The sequence below is a fragment of the Triticum dicoccoides genome, chromosome 6A, assembly GCF_002162155.2.
Source record: "Triticum dicoccoides isolate Atlit2015 ecotype Zavitan chromosome 6A, WEW_v2.0, whole genome shotgun sequence".
Classification (NCBI taxonomy): Eukaryota; Viridiplantae; Streptophyta; class Magnoliopsida; order Poales; family Poaceae; genus Triticum; species Triticum dicoccoides.
Window position 1 is genome coordinate 593,855,578 of NC_041390.1, and position 22,516 is coordinate 593,878,093.

The following is a 22,516-nucleotide window of genomic DNA, read 5'->3' on the forward strand; positions in this document are numbered from 1 at the left end:
ACCGTTGAGCGCAACGTAGTTAACTCTTCAGCCGCAAGGGCCTCAGAGAGTGCCTCAAGGGCCAGGAAGGCTATTTTGTTTTCGGTGCGGAGGGCTATATCTGGATTACTAGCGAGAGTGATAATACCGTTGGGCCTGGGCATTTTGAGCTTCATATACCCGTAATAAGGTATGGCTTGAAAGCGTGTGAATGCACCTCGCCCCAACAGGGCATGGTATCCACTGTTGAAAGGGGCCACTTGGAAGGTTATCTCTTCGGACCGATAGTTCTCTAGCGTGTCGAATACCACATCAAGTGTGATTTTTCCCGCGCATTGTGCCTCTCGACTGGGAGTAATTCCTTGGAAGGTCATGCTACTTTGCTCGATATGGCTCCTGTCTATTTCCATTTTACTGAGTGTATCCTCGTAGATGAGGTATAATCCGTTGCCACCGTCCATGAGCACCTTGGTGAGTCGAAAGCCGTCCATAATTGGATTGAGGACCAAGGCGGCTGGTGCTCGGACTGACCGGGTTTTTGGTTCGTCACTCGCATTGAAAGTTATGGCCGTGTCGTTCCAAGGATTTATTGTTGCGACTTGACAGACTTCGGCGAGGTCGCAGAGTGCCCTTTTGCGCCGATTGTTTGAAGCGAAAGTCTCGAAGACCGTCAATACTCTGTGATTGTCGTGGTCTGGGGGGAGTTGTTCCGAGGTATTTTTGGTGAGGATATCCTCGCTACTCTTGGCCACTTGCCGGAGTATCCAACATGCTCTAAGGCTGTAGGTAGGTATGGTATCCGGTGTTGTGAGTATTTTGCACGGCCATTCGAGCCATCCCTCCAGAACAATTCCGCGGCCCGTAATGGGTTTGGATTTCTTTACTGTTGTGTCGGGTGCCCCGTGAGGTTGCATCCTTTTTGTTCGGATGAAAGGTTGAGTGGGAGCTGGCAGTTCTTCCTACCTCTTGAGCACTTGCGTTGGTTTTCCCTTGAAGAAGAAAGGGTGGTGCAGCAAAGTAGCATAAGTATTTCCCTCAGTTTTTGAGAACCAAGGTATCAACCCAGTAGGTGGCTACACGCCAGTCCCTCGCACCTACACAAAACAAATAAATCCTCGCAACCAACGCGATAAGGGGTTGTCAATCCCTACACGGTCACTTACGAGAGTGAGATCTGATAGATATGATAAGATAATATTTTTGGTATTTTTATGATAAAGATGCAAAGTAAAATAAAAGCAAAGTAAAAAAAGCAAAGTATTGGAAGATTAATATGATGAAGATAGACCTGGGGCCATAGGTTTCATTAGTGGCTTCTCTCAAGAGCATAAGTATTTTATGATGGGTGAACAAATTACTGTTGAGCAATTGACAGAATTGAGCATAGTCATGAGAATATCTAGGTATGATCATGTATATAGGCATCACGTCCGAGACAAGTAGACCGACTCCTGCCTGCATCTACTACTATTACTCCACACATCGACCGCTATCCAGCATGCATCTAGAGTATTAAGTTCATGAGAACAGAGTAACGCTTTAAGCAAGATGACATGATGTAGAGGGATAAACTCATGCAATATGATTAAAACTAAAGGAAATATGCCCTAGAGGCAATAATAAAGTTATTATTTATATTTCCTTATATCATGATAAATGATTATTATTCATGCTAGAATTGTATTAACCGGAAACATAATACATGTGTGAATACATAGACAAACAGATTGTCACTAGTATGCCTCTACTTGACTAGCTCGTTGATCAAAGATGGTTATGTTTCCTAACCATAGACATGAGTTGTCATTTGATTAACGGGGTCACATCATTAGGAGAATGATGTGATTGACATGACCCATTCTATTAGCTTAGCACACGATCATTTAGTATTCTGCTATTGCTTTCTTCATGACTTATACATGTTCCTATGACTATGAGATTATGCAACTCCTGTTTACCGGAGGAACACTTTGTGTGCTACCAAACATCACAACGTAACTGGGTGATTATAAAGGTGCTCTACAGGTGTCTCCAAAGGTACTTGTTGGGTTGGCATATTTCGAGATTAGGATTTGTCACTTCGATTGTCGGAGAGGTGTCTCTGGGCCCTCTCGGTAATGCACATCACTTAAGCCTTGCAAGCATTGCAACTAATGAGTTAGTTGCGGGATGATGTATTACGGAACGAGTAAAGAGACTTGCCGGTAATGAGATTGAACTAGGTATTGAGATACTGATGATCGAATCTCAGGCAACATACCGATGACAAAGGGAACAACGTATGTTGTTGTGCGGTTTGACCGATAAAGATCTTCATAGAATATGTGGGAGCCAATATGAACATCCAGGTTCCTCTATGGGTTATTGACCGGAGACGTGTCTCGGTCATGTCTACATAGTTCTCGAACCCGTAGGGTCCGCACGCTTAACATTACGATGATAGTTATATTATGAGTTTATATATTTTGATGTACCGATGGTTGTTCGGAGTGCCGGATGTGATCAAGGACATGACGAGGAGTCTCGAAATGGTCAATACATGAAGATTGATATATTGGAAGCCTATGTTTGGATGTCGGAAGTGTTCCGGGTGAAATCGGGATTTCACCAGAGTACCGGGAGGTTACCGGAACCCCCCGGGTGCTTAATGGGCCTACATGGGCCTTAGTGGAAATAGAGGGAAGCAAGGAAAGTGTGCCCCCCCCAAGGCCCAAACCGAATTGTTTTAGGGCAAGGGGGCCAGCCCCCTCTTTCCTTCTTCCCCTCTCTCTTTTCCTTCTCCTGAATCCTATTCCAACTAGGAACGGGGGGAGTCCTACTCCCGGTGGGAGTAGGACTCCTCCTAGCGCACCCTCTCCCTGGCCGGCCGCACCCCCCTTGCTCCTTTATATATGGGGGCAGGGGGCATCCCATAGACACAACAATTGATCAAGTTGATCTTTTAGCCGTGTGCGGTGCCCCCCTCCACCATAGTCCACCTTGATAATACTGTAGTGGTGCTTAGGCGAAGCCCTGCGTCGGTAGAACATCAACATCGTCACCACACCGTCATGCTGAAGAAACTCTCCCTCAACACTCGGCTGGATCGGAGTTCGAGGGACGTCATCGGGCTGAACGTGTGCTGAACTCAGAGGTGTCGTACGTTCGGTACTTGATCGGTCGGATCGTGAAGACGTACGACTACATCAACCGCGTTGTGCTACCGCTTCCGTTTTCGGTCTATGAGGGTACGTAGACAACACTCTCCCATATCGTTGCTATGCATCACCATGATCTTGCGTGTGCGTAGGAAATTTTTTGAAATTACTACGTTACCCAACAGTGGCATCCGAGCCAGGTTTTATGCGTAGATGTCATATGCACGAGTAGAACACAAGTGAGTTGTGGGCGATATAAGTCATACTGCTTACCAGCATGTCATACTTTGGCTCGGCGGTATTGTTGGATGAAGCGGCCCGGACCGACATTACGCGTACACTTACGCGAGACTGGTTATACCGACGTGCTTTGCACACAGGTGGTTGGCGGGTGTCAGTTTCTCCAACTTTAGTTGAACCGAGTGTGGCTACGCCCGGTCCTTGCGAAGGTTAAAACAACACCAACTTGACAAACTATCATTGTAGTTTTGATGCGTAGGTAAGAACGGTTCTTGCTAAGCCAGTAGCAGCCACGTAAAACTTGCAACAACAAAGTAGAGGATGTCTAACTTGTTTTTGCAGGGCATGTTGTGATGTGATATGGTCAAGACATGATGCTAAATTTTATTGTATGAGATGATCATGTTTTGTAACCGAGTTGTCGGCAACTGGCAGGAGCCATATGGTTGTCGCTTTATTGTATGCAATGCGATCGCCCTGTAATGCTTTACTTTATCACTAAGTGGTAGCGATAGTCATGGAAGCATAAGATTGGCGAGACGACAACGATGCTACGATGGAGATCAAGGTGTCGCACCGGTGACGATCGTGATCATGACGGTGCTTCGGAGATGGAGATCACAAGCACAAGATGATGATGGCCATATCATATCACTTATATTGATTGCATGTGATGTTTATCTTTTATGCATCTTATCTTGCTTTGATTGATGGTAGCATTATAAGATGATCTCTCACTAAATTTCAAGATAAAAGTGTTCTCCCTGAGTATGGACCGTTGCCAAAGTTCATCGTGCCCAGACACCACGTGATGATTGGTTGTGATAAGCTCTACATCCATCTACAACGGGTGCAAGCCAGTTTTGCACACGCAGAATACTCAGGTTAAACTTGACGAGCCTAGCATATGCAGATATGGCCTCGGAACACTGAGAGAGAAAGGTCGAGCGTGAATCATATAGTAGATATGATCAACATAGTGATGTTCACCATTGAAAACTAATCCATTTCACGTGATGATCGGTTATGGTTTAGTTGATCTGGATCACGTGATCACTTAGAAGATTAGAGGGATGTCTTTCTAAGTGGGAGTTCTTAAGTAATATGATTAATTGAACTTAAATTTATCATGAACTTAGTACCTGATAGTATCTTGCTTGTCTATGTTTGATTGTAGATAGATGGCCCGTGCTGCTGTTCCGTTGAATTTTAATGCGTTCCTTGAGAAAGCAAAGTTGAAAGATGATGGTAGCAATTACACGGACTGTGTCCGTAACTTGAGGATTATCCTCATTGCTGCATAGAAGAGTTACGTCCTGGAAGCACCGCTGAGTGCCAGGCCTGCTGCTGATGCAACTGTAGACATTAAGAACGCATGGCAGAGCAAAGCTGATGACTACTCAATAGTTCAGTGTGCCATGCTTTACGGCTTAGAACCGGGACTTCAACAACGTTTTGAACGTCATGGAGCATATGAGATGTTCCAGGAGTTGAAGTTAATATTTCAAGCAAATGCCCGGATTGAGAGATATGAAGTCTCTAATAAGTTCTACAGCTGCAAGATGGAGGAGAATAGTTCTGTCGGTGAACATATACTCTGAATGTCTGGGAACCATAATCACTTAACTTAGCTGGGAGTTAATCTTCCGGTTGATAATGTCATTGACAGAGTTCTACAATCACTGCCACCAAGCTACAAGAGCTTCGTGATGAACTATAATATGCAAGGGATGAATAAATCAATTCCTGAGCTCTTCGCAATGCTAAAGGCAGCGGAGGTAGAAATCAAGAAGGAGCATCAAGTGTTGAGGGTCAATAAGACCACCAGTTTCAAGAAAAAGGGTAAAGGGAAGAAGAATGGGAACTTCAAGAAGAACAGCAAGCAAGTTGCTGCTCAGGAGAAGAAACCCAAGTCTGGACCTAAGCCTGAGACTGAGTGCTTCTACTGCAAGTAGACTGGTCACTAGAAGCGGAACTGCCCCAAGTATTTGGCGAATAAGAAGGATGGCAAGGTGAATAAAGGTATATGTGATATACATGTTATTGATGTGTACCTTACTAGAGCTCGCAGTAGCACCTAGGCATTTGATACTGGTTCTGTTGCTAATATTTGCAACTCGAAACAGGCACTACGGATTAAGCGAACACTGGCAAAGGACGAGGTAACGATGCGCGTGGGAAATGGTTCCAAAGTCGATGTGATCACGGTCGGCACGCTACCTCTACATCTACCTTCGGGATTAGTATTAGACCTAAATAATTGTTATTTGGTGCCAGCATTGAGCATGAACATTATATCTGGATCTTGTTTGATCCGAGACGGTTATTCATTTAAATCAGAGAATAATGGTTGTTCTATTTATATGAGTAATATCTTTTATGGTCATGCACCCTTGAAGAGTGGTCTATTTTTGATGAATCTCGAAAGTAGTAATACACATATTCATAATGTTGAAGCCGAAAGATGCAGAGTTGATAATGATAGTGCAACTTATTTGTGGCACTGCCGTTTAGGTCATGTCGGTGTAAAGCACATGAAGAAACTCCATACTGATGGACTTTTGGAACCACTTGATTATGAATCACTTGGTACTTGCGAACCGTGCCTCATGGGCAAGATGACTAAAACGCCGTTCTCTGGAACTATAGAGAGATCAACAGATTTATTGGAAATCATACATGCAGATGTATGTGGTCCGATGAATGTTGAGGCTCGTGGCAGATATCATTATTTTCTCACCTTCACAGATGATTTAAGCAGATATGGGTATATCTACTTAATAAAGCATAAGTCTGAAACATTTGAAAAGTTCAAAGAATTTCAGAGTGAAGTTGAAAATCATCGTTACAAGAATATAAAGTTTCTACGATATGATTGTGGAGGAGAATATTTGAGTTACAAGTTTGGTCTACATTTGAAACAATGCGGAATAGTTTCGCAACTCACGCCACCCGGAACACCACAGCGTAATGGTGTGTCCGAACGTCGTAATCGTACTTTACTAGATATGGTGCGATCTATGATGTCTCTTACAGATTTACCGCTATCATTTTGGGGATATGCTTTAGAGATGGCCGCATTCACGTTAAATAGGGCACCATCGAAATCCATTGAGACGACACCTTATGAACTGTGGTTTGGCAAGAAACCGAAGTTGTCGTTTCTGAAAGTTTGGGGCTGCGATGCTTATGTGAAAAAGCTTCGACCTGATAAGCTCGAACCCAAATCGGAGAAATGTGTCTTCATAGGATACCCAAAGGAGACTGTTGGGTACACCTTCTATCACAGATCCGAAGGCAAGACTTTCGTTGCTAAGAATGGATCCTTTCTAGAGAAGGAGTTTCTCTCGAAAGAAGTGAGTGGGAGGAAAGTGTAACTTGATGAGGTAACTATACCTGCTCCTCTATTGGAAAGTAGTTCATCACAGAAACCGGTTTCTGTGACACCTACACCAATTAGTGAGGAAGTTAATGATGATGATCATGGAACTTCAGATCAAGTTACTACTGAACCTCGTACATCAACCAGAGTAAGATCCGCACCAGAGTGGTACGGTAATCCTGTTCTGGAAGTCAAGCTACTAGATCATGATGAACCTACGAACTATGAAGAAGCGATGGTGAGCCCAGATTCCGCAAAATGTCTTGAGGCCATGAAATCTGAGATGGGATCCATGTATGAGAACAAAGTATGGACTTTGGTTGACTTTCTCGATGATCGGCAAGCAATTGAGAATAAATGGATCTTCAAGAAGAAGATTGACGCTGACGGTAATGTTACTGTCTATAAAGCTCGACTTGTTGCAAAAGGTTTTCGACAAGTTCAAGGGATTGACTACGATGAGACCTTCTCACCCATAGCGATGCTTAAGTCTGTCTGAATCATGTTAGCAATTGCCGCATTTTATGATTATGAAATTTGGCAAATGGATGTGAAAACTGCATTCCTGAATGGATTTCTGGAAGAAGAGTTGTATATGATGCAACCGGAAGGTTTTGTCGATCCAATGGGAGCTAACAAAGTGTGCAAGCTCCAGCGATCCATTTATGGACTGGTGCAAGCTTCTCGGAGTTGGAATAAACGCTTTGATAGAGTGATCAAAGCATTTGGTTTTATACAGAGTTTTGGAGAAGCCTGTATTTATAAGAAAGTGAGTGGGAGCTCTGTAGCATTTCTGATATTATATGTGGATGACATATTGCTGATTGGAAATGATATAGAATTTCTGGATAGCATAAAGGGATACTTGAATAAGAGTTTTTCAATTAAAGACCTCGGTGTAGTTGCTTACATATTGGGCATCAAGATCTATAGAGATATGCTACCTCTTGAGCACTGCGTTGGATTTCCCCGAAGAGGAGATGATGATGCAGCAAAGCAGCGTAAGTATTTCCCTCAGTTTTTGAGAACCAAGGTATCAATCAAGTAGGAGGCTACGCGCGAGTCCCTTGTACCTACACAAAAACAATAGCTCAACGCAACCAACGCGCTTAGGGGTTGTCAATCCCTTCACGGTCACTTATGAAAGTGAGATCTGATAGAGATGATAGATAATATTTTTGATATTTTTGGTATAGAGATGCAAAGTGAAAACTAAAGGCAAAATAAAAGCTAAGCAATAATAAAGTGATGGAGATTAATATGATGAGAAAGAGACCTGGGGGCCATAGGTTTCAATAGTGGCTTCTCTCAAGAGCATAAGTATTCTACGGTGGGTGAACAAATTACTGTTGAGCAATTGACAGAATTGAGCATAGTTATGAGAATATCTAGGTATGATCATGTATATAGGCATCACGTCTGAGACAAGTAGACCGACTCCTGCCTGCATCTACTACTATTACTCCACTCATCGACCGCTATCCAGCATGCATCTAGAGTATTAAGTTAAAAACAGAGTAATGCCTTAAGCAAGATGACATGATGTAGAGGGATAGTTTCATGCAAAATGATAAAAACCCCAACTTGTTATCCTCGATGGCAACAATACAATACGTGCCTTGCTGCCCCTTCTATCACTGGGAAAGGACACCGCAAGATTGAACCCAAAGCTAAGCACTTCTCCCATGGCAAGAAAAACCAATCTAGTAGGCCAAACCAAACTGGTAATTCGAAGAGAATTGCAAAGATAACCAATCATACATAAAAGAATTCAGAGAAGATTCAAATATTATTCATAGATAGACTTGATCATAAACCCACAATTCATCGATCTCAACAAACACACCGCAAAAAGAAGATTACATCGAATAGATCTCCATGAGAGAGGGGGAGAACATTGTATTGAGATCCAAAAAGAGAGAAGAAACCATCTAGCTACTAACTATGGACCCGTAGGTCTGAAATAAACTACTCACACTTCATCAGAGGGGCTTGGATGATGATGTGGAAGCCCTCCGTGGTCGATTCCCCTTCTGGCGGAGCTCCGGAACAGGCCCCAAGATGGGATCTCATGGATACAGAAAGTTGCGGCGGTGGAATTAGGTTTTTGGCTCCGTCCCCGATCGTTTGGGGGTACGTAGGTATATATAGGAGGAAGGAGTACGTCGATGGAGCTTTGAGGGGCCCACGAGGCAGGGGGCACGCTCCCTCGACCCTCGTGACCACCTCGTGGCTTTCTTGATGGAGGGTCCAAGTCTCCTGGGTCTTATCTGATGAGAAAATCACGTTCCCAAAGGTTTCATTCCGTTTGGACTCCGTTTGATATTCTGTTTCTCCGAAACACTGAAATAGGCAAAAAAAACAGCAATTCTGGGCTGGGCCTCCGGTTAATAGGTTAGTCCCAAAAATAATATAAAAGTGGAAAATAAAGCCCAATATGGTCCAAAACAGTAGATAATATAGCATGGAGCAATCAAAAATTATAGATACGTTGGAGACGTATCAAGCATCCCCAAGCTTAATTCCTGCTCGTCCTCGAGTAGGTAAATGATAAAAAGAGAATTTTTGATGCGGAGTGCTACTTGGCATAATTTTAATGTAATTCTTCTTAATTGTGGTACGAATATTCAGATCCGAAAGATTCAATACAAAAGTTCACATTGACATAAAAATGATAATACTTCAAGCATACTAACTAAGCAATTATGTCTTCTCAAAATAACATGGCCAAAGAAAGTTCATCCCTACAAAATCATATAGTTTAGTCATGTTTCATTTTCGTCACACAAGAATGCTCTCATCATGCACAACCCCGATGACAAGCCAAGCAATTGTTTCATACTTTAGTAATCTCAAACCTATAAACTTTCAGGCAATATATGAGCGCGAGCCATGGACATAGCACTATGGGTGGAATAGAATATAATGAAGGGGGTTATGTGGAGAAGACAAAAAAGGAGAAAGTCTCATATCAACGAGGCTAATCAATGGGCTATGGAGATGCCCACCGATTGATGTTAATGCAAGGAGTAGGGATTGCCATGCAACGGATGCACTAGAGCTATAAATGTATGAAAGCTCAACAAAAGAAACTAGTGGGTGTGCATCCAACTTGCTTGCTCATGAAGACCTAGGGCACTTGAGGAGGCCCATTGTTGGAATATACAAGCCAAATTCTATAATGAAAAATTCCCACTAGTATATGAAAGTGATAACATGAGAGACTCTCTACTATGAAGATCATGGTGCTACTTTGAAGCACAAGTGTGGTAAAAGGATAGTAACATTGTCCCTTCTCTCTTTTTCTCTCATTTTTTTGGGCCTTCTCTTTTTTATGGTCTTTCTCTTTTTTTGGGCCTTCTCTTTTTCTTATGGCCTTTCTCTTTTTTTTATTCCTCACTTGGGACAATGCTCTAATAATGATGATCATCACACTTCTATTTATTTACAACTCAATGATTACAACTCGATACTAGAACAAAGATGACTCTATATGAATGCCTCCGGCGGTGTACCGGGATATGCAATGAACCAAGAGTGACATGTATGAACGAATTATGAACGATGGCTTTGCCACAAATACTATGTCAACTACATGATCATGGTAAGCAATATGACAATGATGAATGTGTCATGATGAACTGAATGATGGAAAGTTGCATGGCAATATATCTTGGAATGGCTATGGAAATGCCATAATAGGTAGGTATGGTGGCTGTTTTGAGGAAGATATAAGGAGGTTTATGTGTGAAAGAGCGTATCATATCACGGGGTTTGGATGCACCGGTGAAGTTTGCGCCAACTCTCAATGTGAGAAAGGGCAATGCACGGTACCGAAGAGGCTAGCAAGGATGGAAGGGTGAGAGTGCGTATAATCCATGGACTCAACATTAGTCATAAAGAACTCGCATACTTATGGCAAAAATCTACAAGTCATCAAAAACCTCGGTACTATGCGCATGCTCCTAGGGAGATAGATTGGTAGGAAAAGACCATCGCTCGTCCCCGACCGCCACTCATAAGGAAGACAATCAAATAACACCTCATGTTTCAAATTTGTTGCATAACGTTTACCATACGTGCATGCTACGGGACTTGCAAACATCAACACAAGTATTTCTCAATTTCACAACTACTCAACTAGCATGACTTTGATATTATTACCTCCATATCTCAAAACAATCATCAAGCATCAAACTTTTCTTATTATTCAACACACTCATAAGAAAGTTTTATTATTAATCTTGCATACCAAGCATATTAGGATTTTAAGCAAATTACCATTCTATTAAGACTCTCAAAATAATCTAAGTGAAGAATGAGAGATCAATAGTTTCTATAAAACAAATCCACCACCGTGCTCTAAAAGATATAAGTGAAGCACTAGAGCAAAACTATAAAGCTCAAAAGATATAAGTGAAGCACATAGAGTATTCTATCAAATTTCAAATCATGTATGGCTCTCTCAAAAGGTGTTTGCATCAAGGATGATTGTGGTATATAACAAGTAAAGACTCAAATCATAAAAGACGCTCCAAGAAAAACACATATCATGTGGTGAATAAAAATATAGCTCCAAGTAAAGTTACCGATAGAAGTAGATGAAAGAGGGGATGCCTTCCGGGGCATCCCCAAGCTTTGGCATTTAGGTGTCCTTAGATTATCTTGGGGGTGCCATGGTCATCCCCAAGCTTAGTCTCTTGCCACTTCTTGTTCCATAATCCATCAAATCTTTACCCAAAACTTGAAAACTTCACAACACAAAACTTAAAGTAGAAGATCTCGTGAGCTCCGTTAGCAAAAGAAAACAAAAGACCACTTCAAGGTACTGTAATGAACTCATTCTTTATTTATATTTGTGTTATAACTACTGTATTCCAACTTATCTATGGATTCTAAACTATTTTACTAGCCATAGATTCATCAAAATAAGCAAACAACACACGAAAAACAGAATCTTTCAGAAACAGAACAGTCTGTAGTAATCTGTAGCTAGAGCAAGATCTGGAACCCCAAAAATTCTAAAATAAATTGCTAGACGTGAGGAATTTATCTATTAATCATCTTCAAAAAAGAATGAACTAAATATCACTTTCCAAATAAAAATGACAGCAGTTCTCGTGAGCGCTAAAGTTTCTGTTTTTTACAGCAAGTTCAACAAGACTTTCCCCAAGTCTTCCCAACGGTTCTACTTGGCACAAACACTAATTAAACACAAAAAACACAACCTAAAAAGAGGCTAGATAAATTATTTATTACTAAACAGGAGCAAAAAGCAAGGAATAAAAATAAAATTGGGTTGCCTCCCAACAAGCGCTATCGTTTAACGCCCCTAGCTAGGCGTAACAATCAAGGATAGATCTAGGTATTGCCATCTTTGATAGGCAATTATTCAATGAGGCATATATCTTCCTTTGGAATTTCTTTCTCTCTAGTAATTATCAAACTCTTAGGCACAAGATCAAAAAATTCATTTGTAGCAATTGGTTCCTTAATGATAGCAAAAAGATTGGGATGAATACTTATAGATTTAAGACCCACAGTTTCCTTACTAGATGATTCACCCTTATTTTTAGGAATATACATAAGCTTGGCAATTTTAGTAGGAGGACTTGGAGTATTCTTTACGGAAGAAAAAGCGGTTCCCAAGTTCGTAATGATTTCTCAAGTTTATCGATTCTAGTGGAATCTAGATTTATTTTCTCACTAACTATGGGTTCCTTTTCCTTAATATTTTTCAAAGTCATTCCTACCTTAGATCCATATTGGGTAATTTGATTGTGGATCTTTTTATCTAGATTTTCAATTAATTCAATGGTAGCAACTTTATTTTCAATAATTTCAAGTCTTTGCATAACATGCTCCAAAGTTAAAATAGTTCCATTAACCAAAAGAGGTGGTGAGCCAAATAAATCTATCATAGCATTATAAGAATCAAAAGTATGTCTACCCAAGAAATTCCCTCCGCTAATGGTATCAAGGATATATCCATACCAAGGACTAGCACCTACATAAAAATTGTGGAGAAGAACTGAAGTAGATTGCTTCCTGGTAGATCTATTTTGAGCATTGCAAATTCTATACCAAGCATCTTTTAGATTTTCTCCCTCCCTTTGTTTAAAATTTAGAACTTCATTCTTGGGAGACAACGGAGAATCTATGAGACTAGCCATGACGACAAGAAAACAAACTAACACATGAGCAAACAAAAAGCAAACAGGCAAAAAAAGAGGCAAAAAGAGAGGGAGGATAGAGAGAGAGGGCGAATAAAACGGCAAGGGTGAAGTGGGGGAGAGGAAAACAAGAGGCAAATGGCAAATAATGTAATGCGGGAGATAGGGATTGTGATGGGTACTTGGTATGTTGACTTTTGCGCAGACTCCCCGGCAACGGCGCCAGAAATTCTTCTTGCTACCTCTTGAGTACTTTATTGAATTTCCCCAAAGAGGAGAGGATGATGCAGCAAAGTAGCGTAAGTATTTCCCTCAGTTTTTGAGAACCAAGGTATCAATTCAGTAGGGGGCTACGCGTGAGTCCCTTGTACCCACAAAAAAACAATAGCTCAAAGCAACCAACGCGCTTAGGGGTTGTCGATCCCTTCACGGTCACTTACGAAAGTGAGATCTGATAGAGATGATAGATAATATTTTTGGTATTTTTGGTATAGAGATGCAAAGTGAAAAGTAAAAGCAAAGCAATAATAAAGTGATGGAGATTAATATGATGAGAAAGAGATCTGGGGGCCATAGGTTTCACTAGTGGCTTCTCTCAAGAGCATAAGTATTCTACGGTGGGTGAACAAATTACTGTTAAGCAATTGACAGATTTGAGCATAGTTATGAGAATATCTAGGTATGATCATGTATATAGGCATCACGTCCGAGACAAGTAGACCGGCTCCTCCTGCATCTACTACTATTACTCCACTCATCGACCGCTATCCAGCATGCATCTAGAGTATTAAGTTAAAAACAGAGTAACGCCTTAAGCAAGATGACATGATGTAGAGGGATAGTTTCATGCAATATGATAAAAAAAACCATCTTGTTATCCTCGATGGCAACAATACAATACGTGCCTTGCTGCCCCTTCTGTCACTGGGAAAGGACACCGCAAGATTGAACCCAAAGCTAAGCACTTCTCCCATTGCAAGAAAGATCAATCTAGTAGGCCAAACCAAACTGATAATTCGAAGAGACTTGCAAAGATAACCAATCATACATAAAAGAATTCAGAGAAGATTCAAATATTGTTCATAGATAAACTTGATCATAAACCCACAATTCATCGGTCTCAACAAACACACCGCAAAAGAAGATTACATCGAATAGATCTCCACAAGAGAGGGGGAGAAGTTTGTATTGAGATCCAAAAAGAGAGAAGAAGCCATCTAGCTAATAACTATGGACAAGAAGGTCTGAGGTAAAGTACTCACATTTCATCAGAGAGGCTATGGTGTTGATGTAGAAGCCCTCCGTGATCGATGCCCCCTCCGGCGGAGTTCCAGAAAAGGCCCCAAGATGGATCTCATGGATACAAAAAGTTACGGCAGTGGAATTAGGGTTTTGGCTCCGTATCTGATCGTTTGGGGGTACGTAGGTATATATAGGAGGAAGAAGTACATCAGTGGAGCAACAGGGGGCCCACGAGGGTGGAGCGCATGCCTGGGGGGGTAGGCGCGCCCCCTACCTCGTGGCCTCCTTGTTGGTTGCTTGACGTAGGGTCCAGGTCTCCTGGATCTTGTTCGTTCAAAAAATCATGTTCCCGAAGGTTTCATTCCGTTTGGACTCCGTTTGATATTCCTTTTCTTCGAAACCCTAAAATAGGCAAAAAACAACAACAATTCTGGGATGGGCCTCCGGTTAATAGGTTAGTCCCAAAAATAATATAAAAGTGAATAATAAAGCCCAATAATGTCCAAAACAGAAGATAATATAGCATGGAGCAATCAAAAATTATAGATACGTTGGAGACGTATCAGTTCCCAACGAGCTGCTTGAGTTTTCCGGGCGCTTTCCATTTCGCAGTACTTTTGTACTATAGTTGCCAAGTCGGCGAAGGGCAATACGTGACGGTGGTTGCTGCGTTGAGGATTCCTTCATCCGCACAATTACTGCGGAATATTGAGATCGCGTCTTCGCCGCGGCAATCTTTGATCTTGTTCTTGACAAGGAGGAATCTGGCCCAAAAGTGATGGACTGTTTCCTGAGACTGCTGCCGTAGGTATGTGAGATCGCGTATATCTGGGTGGGTGGGTAGATTTAAATCCGAACCCCGACTCAATTTGGGATCCGGAGTTTGAGAAATTTCCGAGCTTAATAGTTCGGGCTCCGGGAGATCGACCGATTTTTCAGGTCTACCGTCTGATTCCAAGTTCGGAGGACATGTCATGTCATTCCGTGGATAGGTATCCGGCTCTTCGAGCTAAGAGATCCGAACATAGTTCGTCCTCAGTATAGAGGGATAGTTGTTGTTTTACTCCTCCACTATCGCTATCTGATGGGTGATCGATGCAGATTTTATTTCTCTCTGATCGGGTTTAAGCCCAATTCGACTGTAGTCTGTAGGGAGCCCCAAGGCGGCAATGCAATCCAGGAGTTCGTTCAAGGACGATAATTTCGTTGGATCCATCTATTTGGAGTATTCAGAGTCAATTTGGAAGCGTTTTTCGATGACCCGAGAAGTCATCGTCGGCTCATCGACCGAATGGGCGGTCATGATAAAGCCACCCAACCGGAGGGTTTGGCCTGAGGCCAGGGCTCCATCGGTGGTGTTATTATCCTTGATCACAAGGCGAGCCATCAACCCTGACTTCGACGTCACAGTGGAACTCTCAATGAAAACACCAACGTCGGTGTCAAAACCGGCGGGTCTCGGGTAGGGGGTCCCGAACTGTGCGTCTGAGGTTGATGGTAACAGGAGACAGGGCACACAATGTTTACCCAGGTTCGGGACCTCTCGATGGAGGTAAAACCCTACGTCCTACTAGATTAATATTGATCGGTATAGGGGTTACAAGAGTTGATCTACCACGAGATCGTAATGGCTAAAACCCTAGAAGTCTAGCCTATATGATTATGGTTGTCGCTACGGACTAAACCCTCCGGTTTATATAGACACCGGAGAGAACTAGGGTTGTACAAAGTCGGTTACATAGAAAGGAAATAGTACATCCAGCCGCCTAGCTTGCCATCCACGCAAAGGAGAGTCCTACTCGGACACGGGAGAAAGTCTTCTATCTTGTATCTTCACAGCCCAATACTCTGGCCCATGTCCAACAGGCCGGACGCCCGAGGACCCCTTAGTCCAGGACTCCCTTAGTAACCCTCTCAACTTTTTAGCACATGCTATATGGGTGAAATGATGATACCATGCCAACTTTCAACCTTTTCAGAGTTCATTTGTAGTGTTTTTCAATTTCAGGGTCATTTAGCTCAAAAAAATCAGTAAATGCATGAAAAATAGCAAATGAAGTTAGAAAGGGTTGAAAATTGATGATGTGTCTTTGAATGGTGCATACTGAATGCACAAAAAGTCTGGAGATGAAATAATTTTAAAAAATGAAATGCATTTGTAGCAGATGAGTTTTCGTTTGAAACCCTGATACTTCGAAAGAGATTGTCCATTTTGTACACGAAGTGCATCCTATTTTTGCCGTAACCCTCTCAACTTGTTAGCACATGCTTTGTGGGTGAAATGATGATATCATGCCAACTTTCAACCTTTTCAGAGTTCATTTGTAGTGCATTTCAATTTCAGAGTCATTTAGCTCAAAAAATCAGTAAATAAGCTGAAAAATAGCAAATGAAGTCAGAAAGGGTTGAAAATTGATGACATTTGTCCGAAGCACAAAAGTACATGTTTCAAATACCAAAACACATAAGCACCCTAACTATTACAAAGATTCCCTATAGTTTGTCCAAAGTGGAACTTTCCAGATATATAAGTCCGTAAACTCACTAGAGAAGAAAGTGATGACAGTGAAGCCGGTCACATCCCAGAGTGAGATCTTTGGGTGTGAAACTTTTTCTTCGCGTGTGTCCCTTTGCGCCCTAACCATGGACAATCTTCATCATTTAACTTGATGATCGGGTCAATATTCACTGTGAAGGGAGCAATTTCATCAAACTTTTCATAATCTTCTGATATGTTTGTCTTGTCATCCACTCCCACGATGTTTCTTTTCCCTGAGGTGGTCCAAGGGGCACCCGAGGTGGGCACAACCCACCAGGGCGCGCCTGGGCCTCCTAGCGCGCCCTGGTGGGTTATGCCCCCCTCGGGGCACCCCCAGGCGCAGCCAGGGTCATTGTGTTCCTTCTGGCCCATAAAAATTTTCCGTAATGTTTCGTGGCATTTGGACTCCGTCTGATATTGATTTTTTGCATTGTAAAAAACACAGAAAAAACAAGAACTGACACTTGGCACTATGTCAACAGGTTAGTACCAAAAAATGACTATAAAATGATTATAAAACATCCAAGATTGATAATATAACAGCATGGCACAATAAAAAATTATAGATACGCACTATGAAGGGAGCAATTTCATGAAACTTTTCATAATTTTCTGACATGTCTGTCTTGTCATCCACTCCCACGATGATTATTTTCCCTAAAAGAACTATGTGACGCTTTGGTTCATCGTAGGATGTGTTCGCTTCCTTATCTTTTCTTTTTGTCAGCTTGATAGACATGTCCTTCACATAGAAAACCTGGGCCACATCATTGGCTAGGACGAATGGTTCGTCTGCGTATGCAAGATTGTTGAGATCCACTGTTGTCATTCTATACTACGGGACTTCCGTTACCCCGCCTCGAGTCAGACTGACCCATTTGCACTGAAACAAAGGGACATTCAAACCACGTCCATAGTCAAGTTCCTATATCTTCTCTATGTAACCATAATATGTGTCCTTTCCCCTCTTGGTTGCTGCATCAGAGCGGACTCCACTGTTTTGGTTGGTGCTTTTTTTATCTTGGGCGATACTGTAAAATGTATTCACATTTATCTCGTACCCTTTGAAAGTCATTATATTCGAAGATGGTAACTGGGACAGCAAGTACATGTCATCTTCAACAGCGTCGTTATGCATGGCATGTGTCTGCAACCAAACGGCGAAAGTCCCCGTTTGTTCACGTGTAATCCAGTCGTCAGACTGCTCCGGGTGTTTGGAGCGTAGAATATTCTTGTGTTCCTCGATATATGAAGCTACCAAGGTGTAATTTTGTAGAACCGTGTAGTGTGCTTGAGTGAAAGAATGCCCGTCCACTTGACAGTTTCATGAACCATTTTGAGTTGTTGTTGCTGCTGCTCAAATACTTTCTTAAAATTTCATACAACTTATCCAGACTAGAATCACCTGGTTTCTCCTTGCTTGGATCTGCCATGACACTGCAACCTAAACAAGAGCTAGTCACACCGGACTTGATTTTGCAGCACTCCACTAGCAACAATACATGCGTACAAATGCTGATGGCAAGTAGATGTAATCCTACCAGTTGCTCTCAAATGCACACAGACAGCACGAGTAGAGTATTTTAATCCGGCCACCAAGCAGAACGAACTTTCCGTCAACACTAATCACAATTGTCCAGAGTCGGACATCTAGCAAGCCAGCTTACTGCTTGGACATGGGCGACGCAGCATCAGGAAGTAATTTCCTGGCGGACCAGCACAAGCATCCAGTTTCTGCACGGGATGTATGTGCAGCCGCACCGGATGGAGGCCGGCGATGCGACAGGCAGCAGTACGCCTGTCACGGTGCTCCTTCTGTAGCTTCGAGAGGACAGCGACAGCTCGGGTACGACAGAGATGGATGCGCAGCAACCAACACACACAGCCACAAATCACAGCGACACAGCTCCGCAGTCGGTCGCCATTGCTGGTAATTGGTGATCTACATATCTCATCATCACCGATTGCACTTTGAACAAAGTGTCACTATCTCACACGTAACGAAAACGTGTGGAGTAGTAGACTAGCCACAATGGGTAGTAATATAGAGTAGTAACATGCTCATGTTACTACTCCCTCCGTTTTTATTTAGTTCGCATATTAGCTTTGGTCAAAGTCAAGCTTTACAAACTTTGATCAAGTTTATAAACAAAAATATTAAGATATACAATAACAAATCAACAACATTAGATTTATTATTGAATGCACTTTCACATCGTATAGATTTATTATGATAAATGTCTATATTGTTTTCTACAAACTTGATCAAACTTTATGAAGTTTGACATCAGTCAACTCTAATATGCAGAGTAAATAAAAACGGAGGGAGTATTATGTGTTACTACCTCTATAGTGGGGAGTAACATATGTGTGGTAACATGCAATACTTTATTTATTAAGCTATAGACTCATCTTGTCTTGATATGTGTGATGTTATTCATACTAGTAGTAACTAGCTATGTTATCATATGTCTCTCTTTTTTCATTTATTGCTTGCCACATCATTTATTTTATCTAGATATGTGTGATGTTACTATTTATTTTATCTAGTGAGTAGTGGTATGAGAGTACAATTTCCTACTATCCTAACACTGGAGCATTAAATGTTGATCACACCTACAAAGATCCAAAACTAATTAATGTGTACGATCTGCACCATGCATGTCTCCACCACCACGCGTTCGACACGCCACAGCCACCACACAAATACAGGGTGAAGACGGCTTGCCCACCAATCTCCACATCGCTATCCCGTTGATCGCCATAGCCCATAGGCACCAACCCACCTCTTCTCCCCTCTTCGTGCGGGCCGCGGGCCGACATGACTTCGGCTCCGCTGCTCGGTGGCTGCGAGCCCGCCGACGCCAAGGGCGGCGAAGGAGAGGCGAAGCCCTCCTCGCCGGCGTGGTTGCACCGCCTGATCGACACAGAGGAAGCGTGGGCGCAGCTGCAGTTCGCGGTGCCCATGGTCCTCACCAACATGTCCTACTACGGCATCCCGCTGGTGTCCGTCATGTTCTCCGGCCACCTCGGCGAAGCCCACCTCGCTGGCGCCATGCTTGGCAACTCCTGTGCCACCGTCACCGGCTACGCCTTCGTGGTGCGTACTGCTGCATGCTGCTAGTGCTACCACACACTCTTGATTCGTCCAAGCTCGATAATTAGATGGCGCATTAATCAAACCGGCCCCTTCAGACGCTGTTGCAGTGCTGCAACGCGTTTGCCATATGCAAGTTACCTGAAAATGCACATCGGTCAGCCGATTTCAAAACCTCACAGGCGAGAACACGGATGCCGCGATGGACAGCAGCGAGGCGCGGGGTCAACCTGTGAATGACACGGAGTTAGAGATCGACGATGCGGCAGCGTGTGGAGTCCGAGGCTTAACCGTTGGGGCGCGGCGTGTGGTGGACTGCCGGCGCCAGACGATTTGGTGGGCGGTGCATCAGAGCATATCCAACGTGCGGCGCGCTGAAAAAGAGTTTGCAGCGTGCAGATTGTCTATTTTGACGCAGCGAGGAGCGCTGGCTCCAGCGGCCGCTGTAAACTTTAGCGGACGTGTAGCTCCAGCAGGAGCGTTTAAAAAGCAGCGCGTGCAACCAGCCGGCGCTTTCCATATGTTGCATTTTGGACGCGAAATGAATTTCAAATATCAAAACAAAGACATGGCATAATTTAAATCACCCAAACAAGTTCATGATGACATAAAAGTTCATGCCCACAAGTTCAAAGCTCCAGCAGTAGGGTTTGCGGCGGCGGCGGAGGGGTCGCGGGAGTAGGAAGGGGTGAGGGGGGTGCCGGCGCGGGCGTCCCCATCGGGTCAATTCACCGGCGGCGGTGCGGGGCGGGGCAAAGGTGGCGCGGCGGAGAGAGTGCGGCGCGAGTGCTCGAGTGTGCGGCGCGCGAAACGGGCGCACTAAATACACAACGTGCGATGACGATTCGGACCGCGCGCTGTACTCTATATGCCACACACGCGCTTATTACGCATCCGCTGGAGCCTGGATACCGATTGTGCGCGCGCTAAAAAGACAAATTTACGGCATGACGTTTATTTAGCGTGGCTGTTGGAGATGCTTTCAGAGATCGGACCAGTGTGAAATAAGGGCTACAAGAGGAAGATGGCATGGAGCCGTTGGATGGATATCGGACGTCCACATGAAATCAACTACTCCCTCGGATTCAAGGGAGTAGCACTGAATTGCTTTTTAGGCGGAGAGAGAGAGATAAGAGCGTAGTTAACGTGGCACTAGAGCCCTAGTTGGAATGATCAGATGAGATAAGATAGTACCAGTGTTGACCATACGCGCGTGCAGTACAATATCATTTTAGCTCCACTCGTATTCCATTAGTTTCATATTAGCAAGCAGGCATGTAAATCTGGGTGGAAGAGTTTGTTGTATCTGCCAGCAGAGACTCGTACGTGTATATATGGACGATCAGGAGTATAGGAGGCGTACATTGGTTTAGATTGACTTGGCTCGTAAGAAACTATACAGAGACGAAGCCATATCGATCCAACCTGACGTACATAATTACAATACGTAAATACAACAAGTCCTTGCCCTACACATACAGGATTACAAGTATTCCAACATCCTCTCTCAATCACAACTTATCTAAGTTGAGATTGCGCCGAAAAGCTTCTTGCTGCCTCACTGTCAAAGCCTTCGTAAACCCATCTGCAACTTGATCTCCTGTCGGTATAAACCGAATGTTTAGTAACTTATTTGCTACTCTTTCTCTGACAAAGTGATAGTCCACTTCAATATGTTTAGTTCTAGCATGAAACATAAGATTTGCTGACAGATAAGTGGCACCAAGATTATCACACCACAATGTTACTGCTCGTGATTGGCAAATACCAAGTTCCTTTAGCAATGATTGTACCCAAATTACCTCTGCTGTTGCATTTGCAAGGGACTTATGTTCTGCTTCTGTGCTAGATCTAGATACTGTGGGTTGCTTCCGTGCAGTCCATGAAACAAGATTGCATCCAAAAAATATAGCAAAACCTCCGGTGGACCTTCTGTCATCAGGACAGCCTGCCCAATCAGCATCAGAAAAAGCACTAACAAGAGATGAATCTGACTTCACAAGTTTTAGCCCAACAGAAGATGTATATCTAAGATACCGAATAATTCTCTTCACTGCTGACCAATGAACCGTAGTGGGAGCATGCAAAAACTGACACACCTTATTTACTGAGAATGATATATCAGGTCTAGTTAGTGTTAAATATTGCAGCGCACCAACTATGCTCCTGTACCTGGTAGAATCTTCTCCCCCAAGTAGCTCGCCCTCTGCTAAGGACAATTTCTCTGATGTAGATAATGGTGTAATGACTGGCTTAAAATCCTTCATGCCAGCTCTCTTTATTATGTCTACAATATATTTTCCTTGAGACAAAATAATTCCATTGTGTACTGATGTTACCTCTATTCCCAAGAAGTAATGCAAGTCTCCCAGATCCTTCAGTGAGAAATCTCCACGCAGATCACGGAGTAGTGCTTCGACTGCCTCTGAGCATGAGCTTGTGACAATAATACCATCAACATAAATAAGCATAAATATGGTTATTCCATTTCTGCTATAGAAGAATAGAGAGGTATCTGCCTTTGAAGGAGTAAAACCAAGTGGTTGTAGTTTGGTGGATAGATGAGAGTACCATGCACGTGGTGCCTGTTTCAACCCATATAGTGCTTTGTCTAACTTACACAAAAGACCAGGTTTCTTGGGATCCCCATACCCTGGTGATTGCCTCATATAGACCTCCTCTTCCAGAACACCATGAAGAAACGCATTCTGCACATCCAATTGTCGC

General features: G+C 43.0%; 1 protein-coding gene across 1 annotated transcript; it reads left to right on the plus strand.

The window, feature by feature from the left end:
• The first annotated feature begins 19,513 nt into the window (after positions 1–19,513).
• On the plus strand, positions 19,514–19,918 carry LOC119318247 (protein DETOXIFICATION 19-like). The gene has a single exon (XM_037592770.1). The coding sequence runs from the start codon at positions 19,514–19,516 to the stop codon at positions 19,814–19,816; it is 303 nt and encodes a 100-aa protein (XP_037448667.1). The 3' UTR covers positions 19,817–19,918.
• Positions 19,919–22,516: the final 2,598 nt, after the last annotated feature.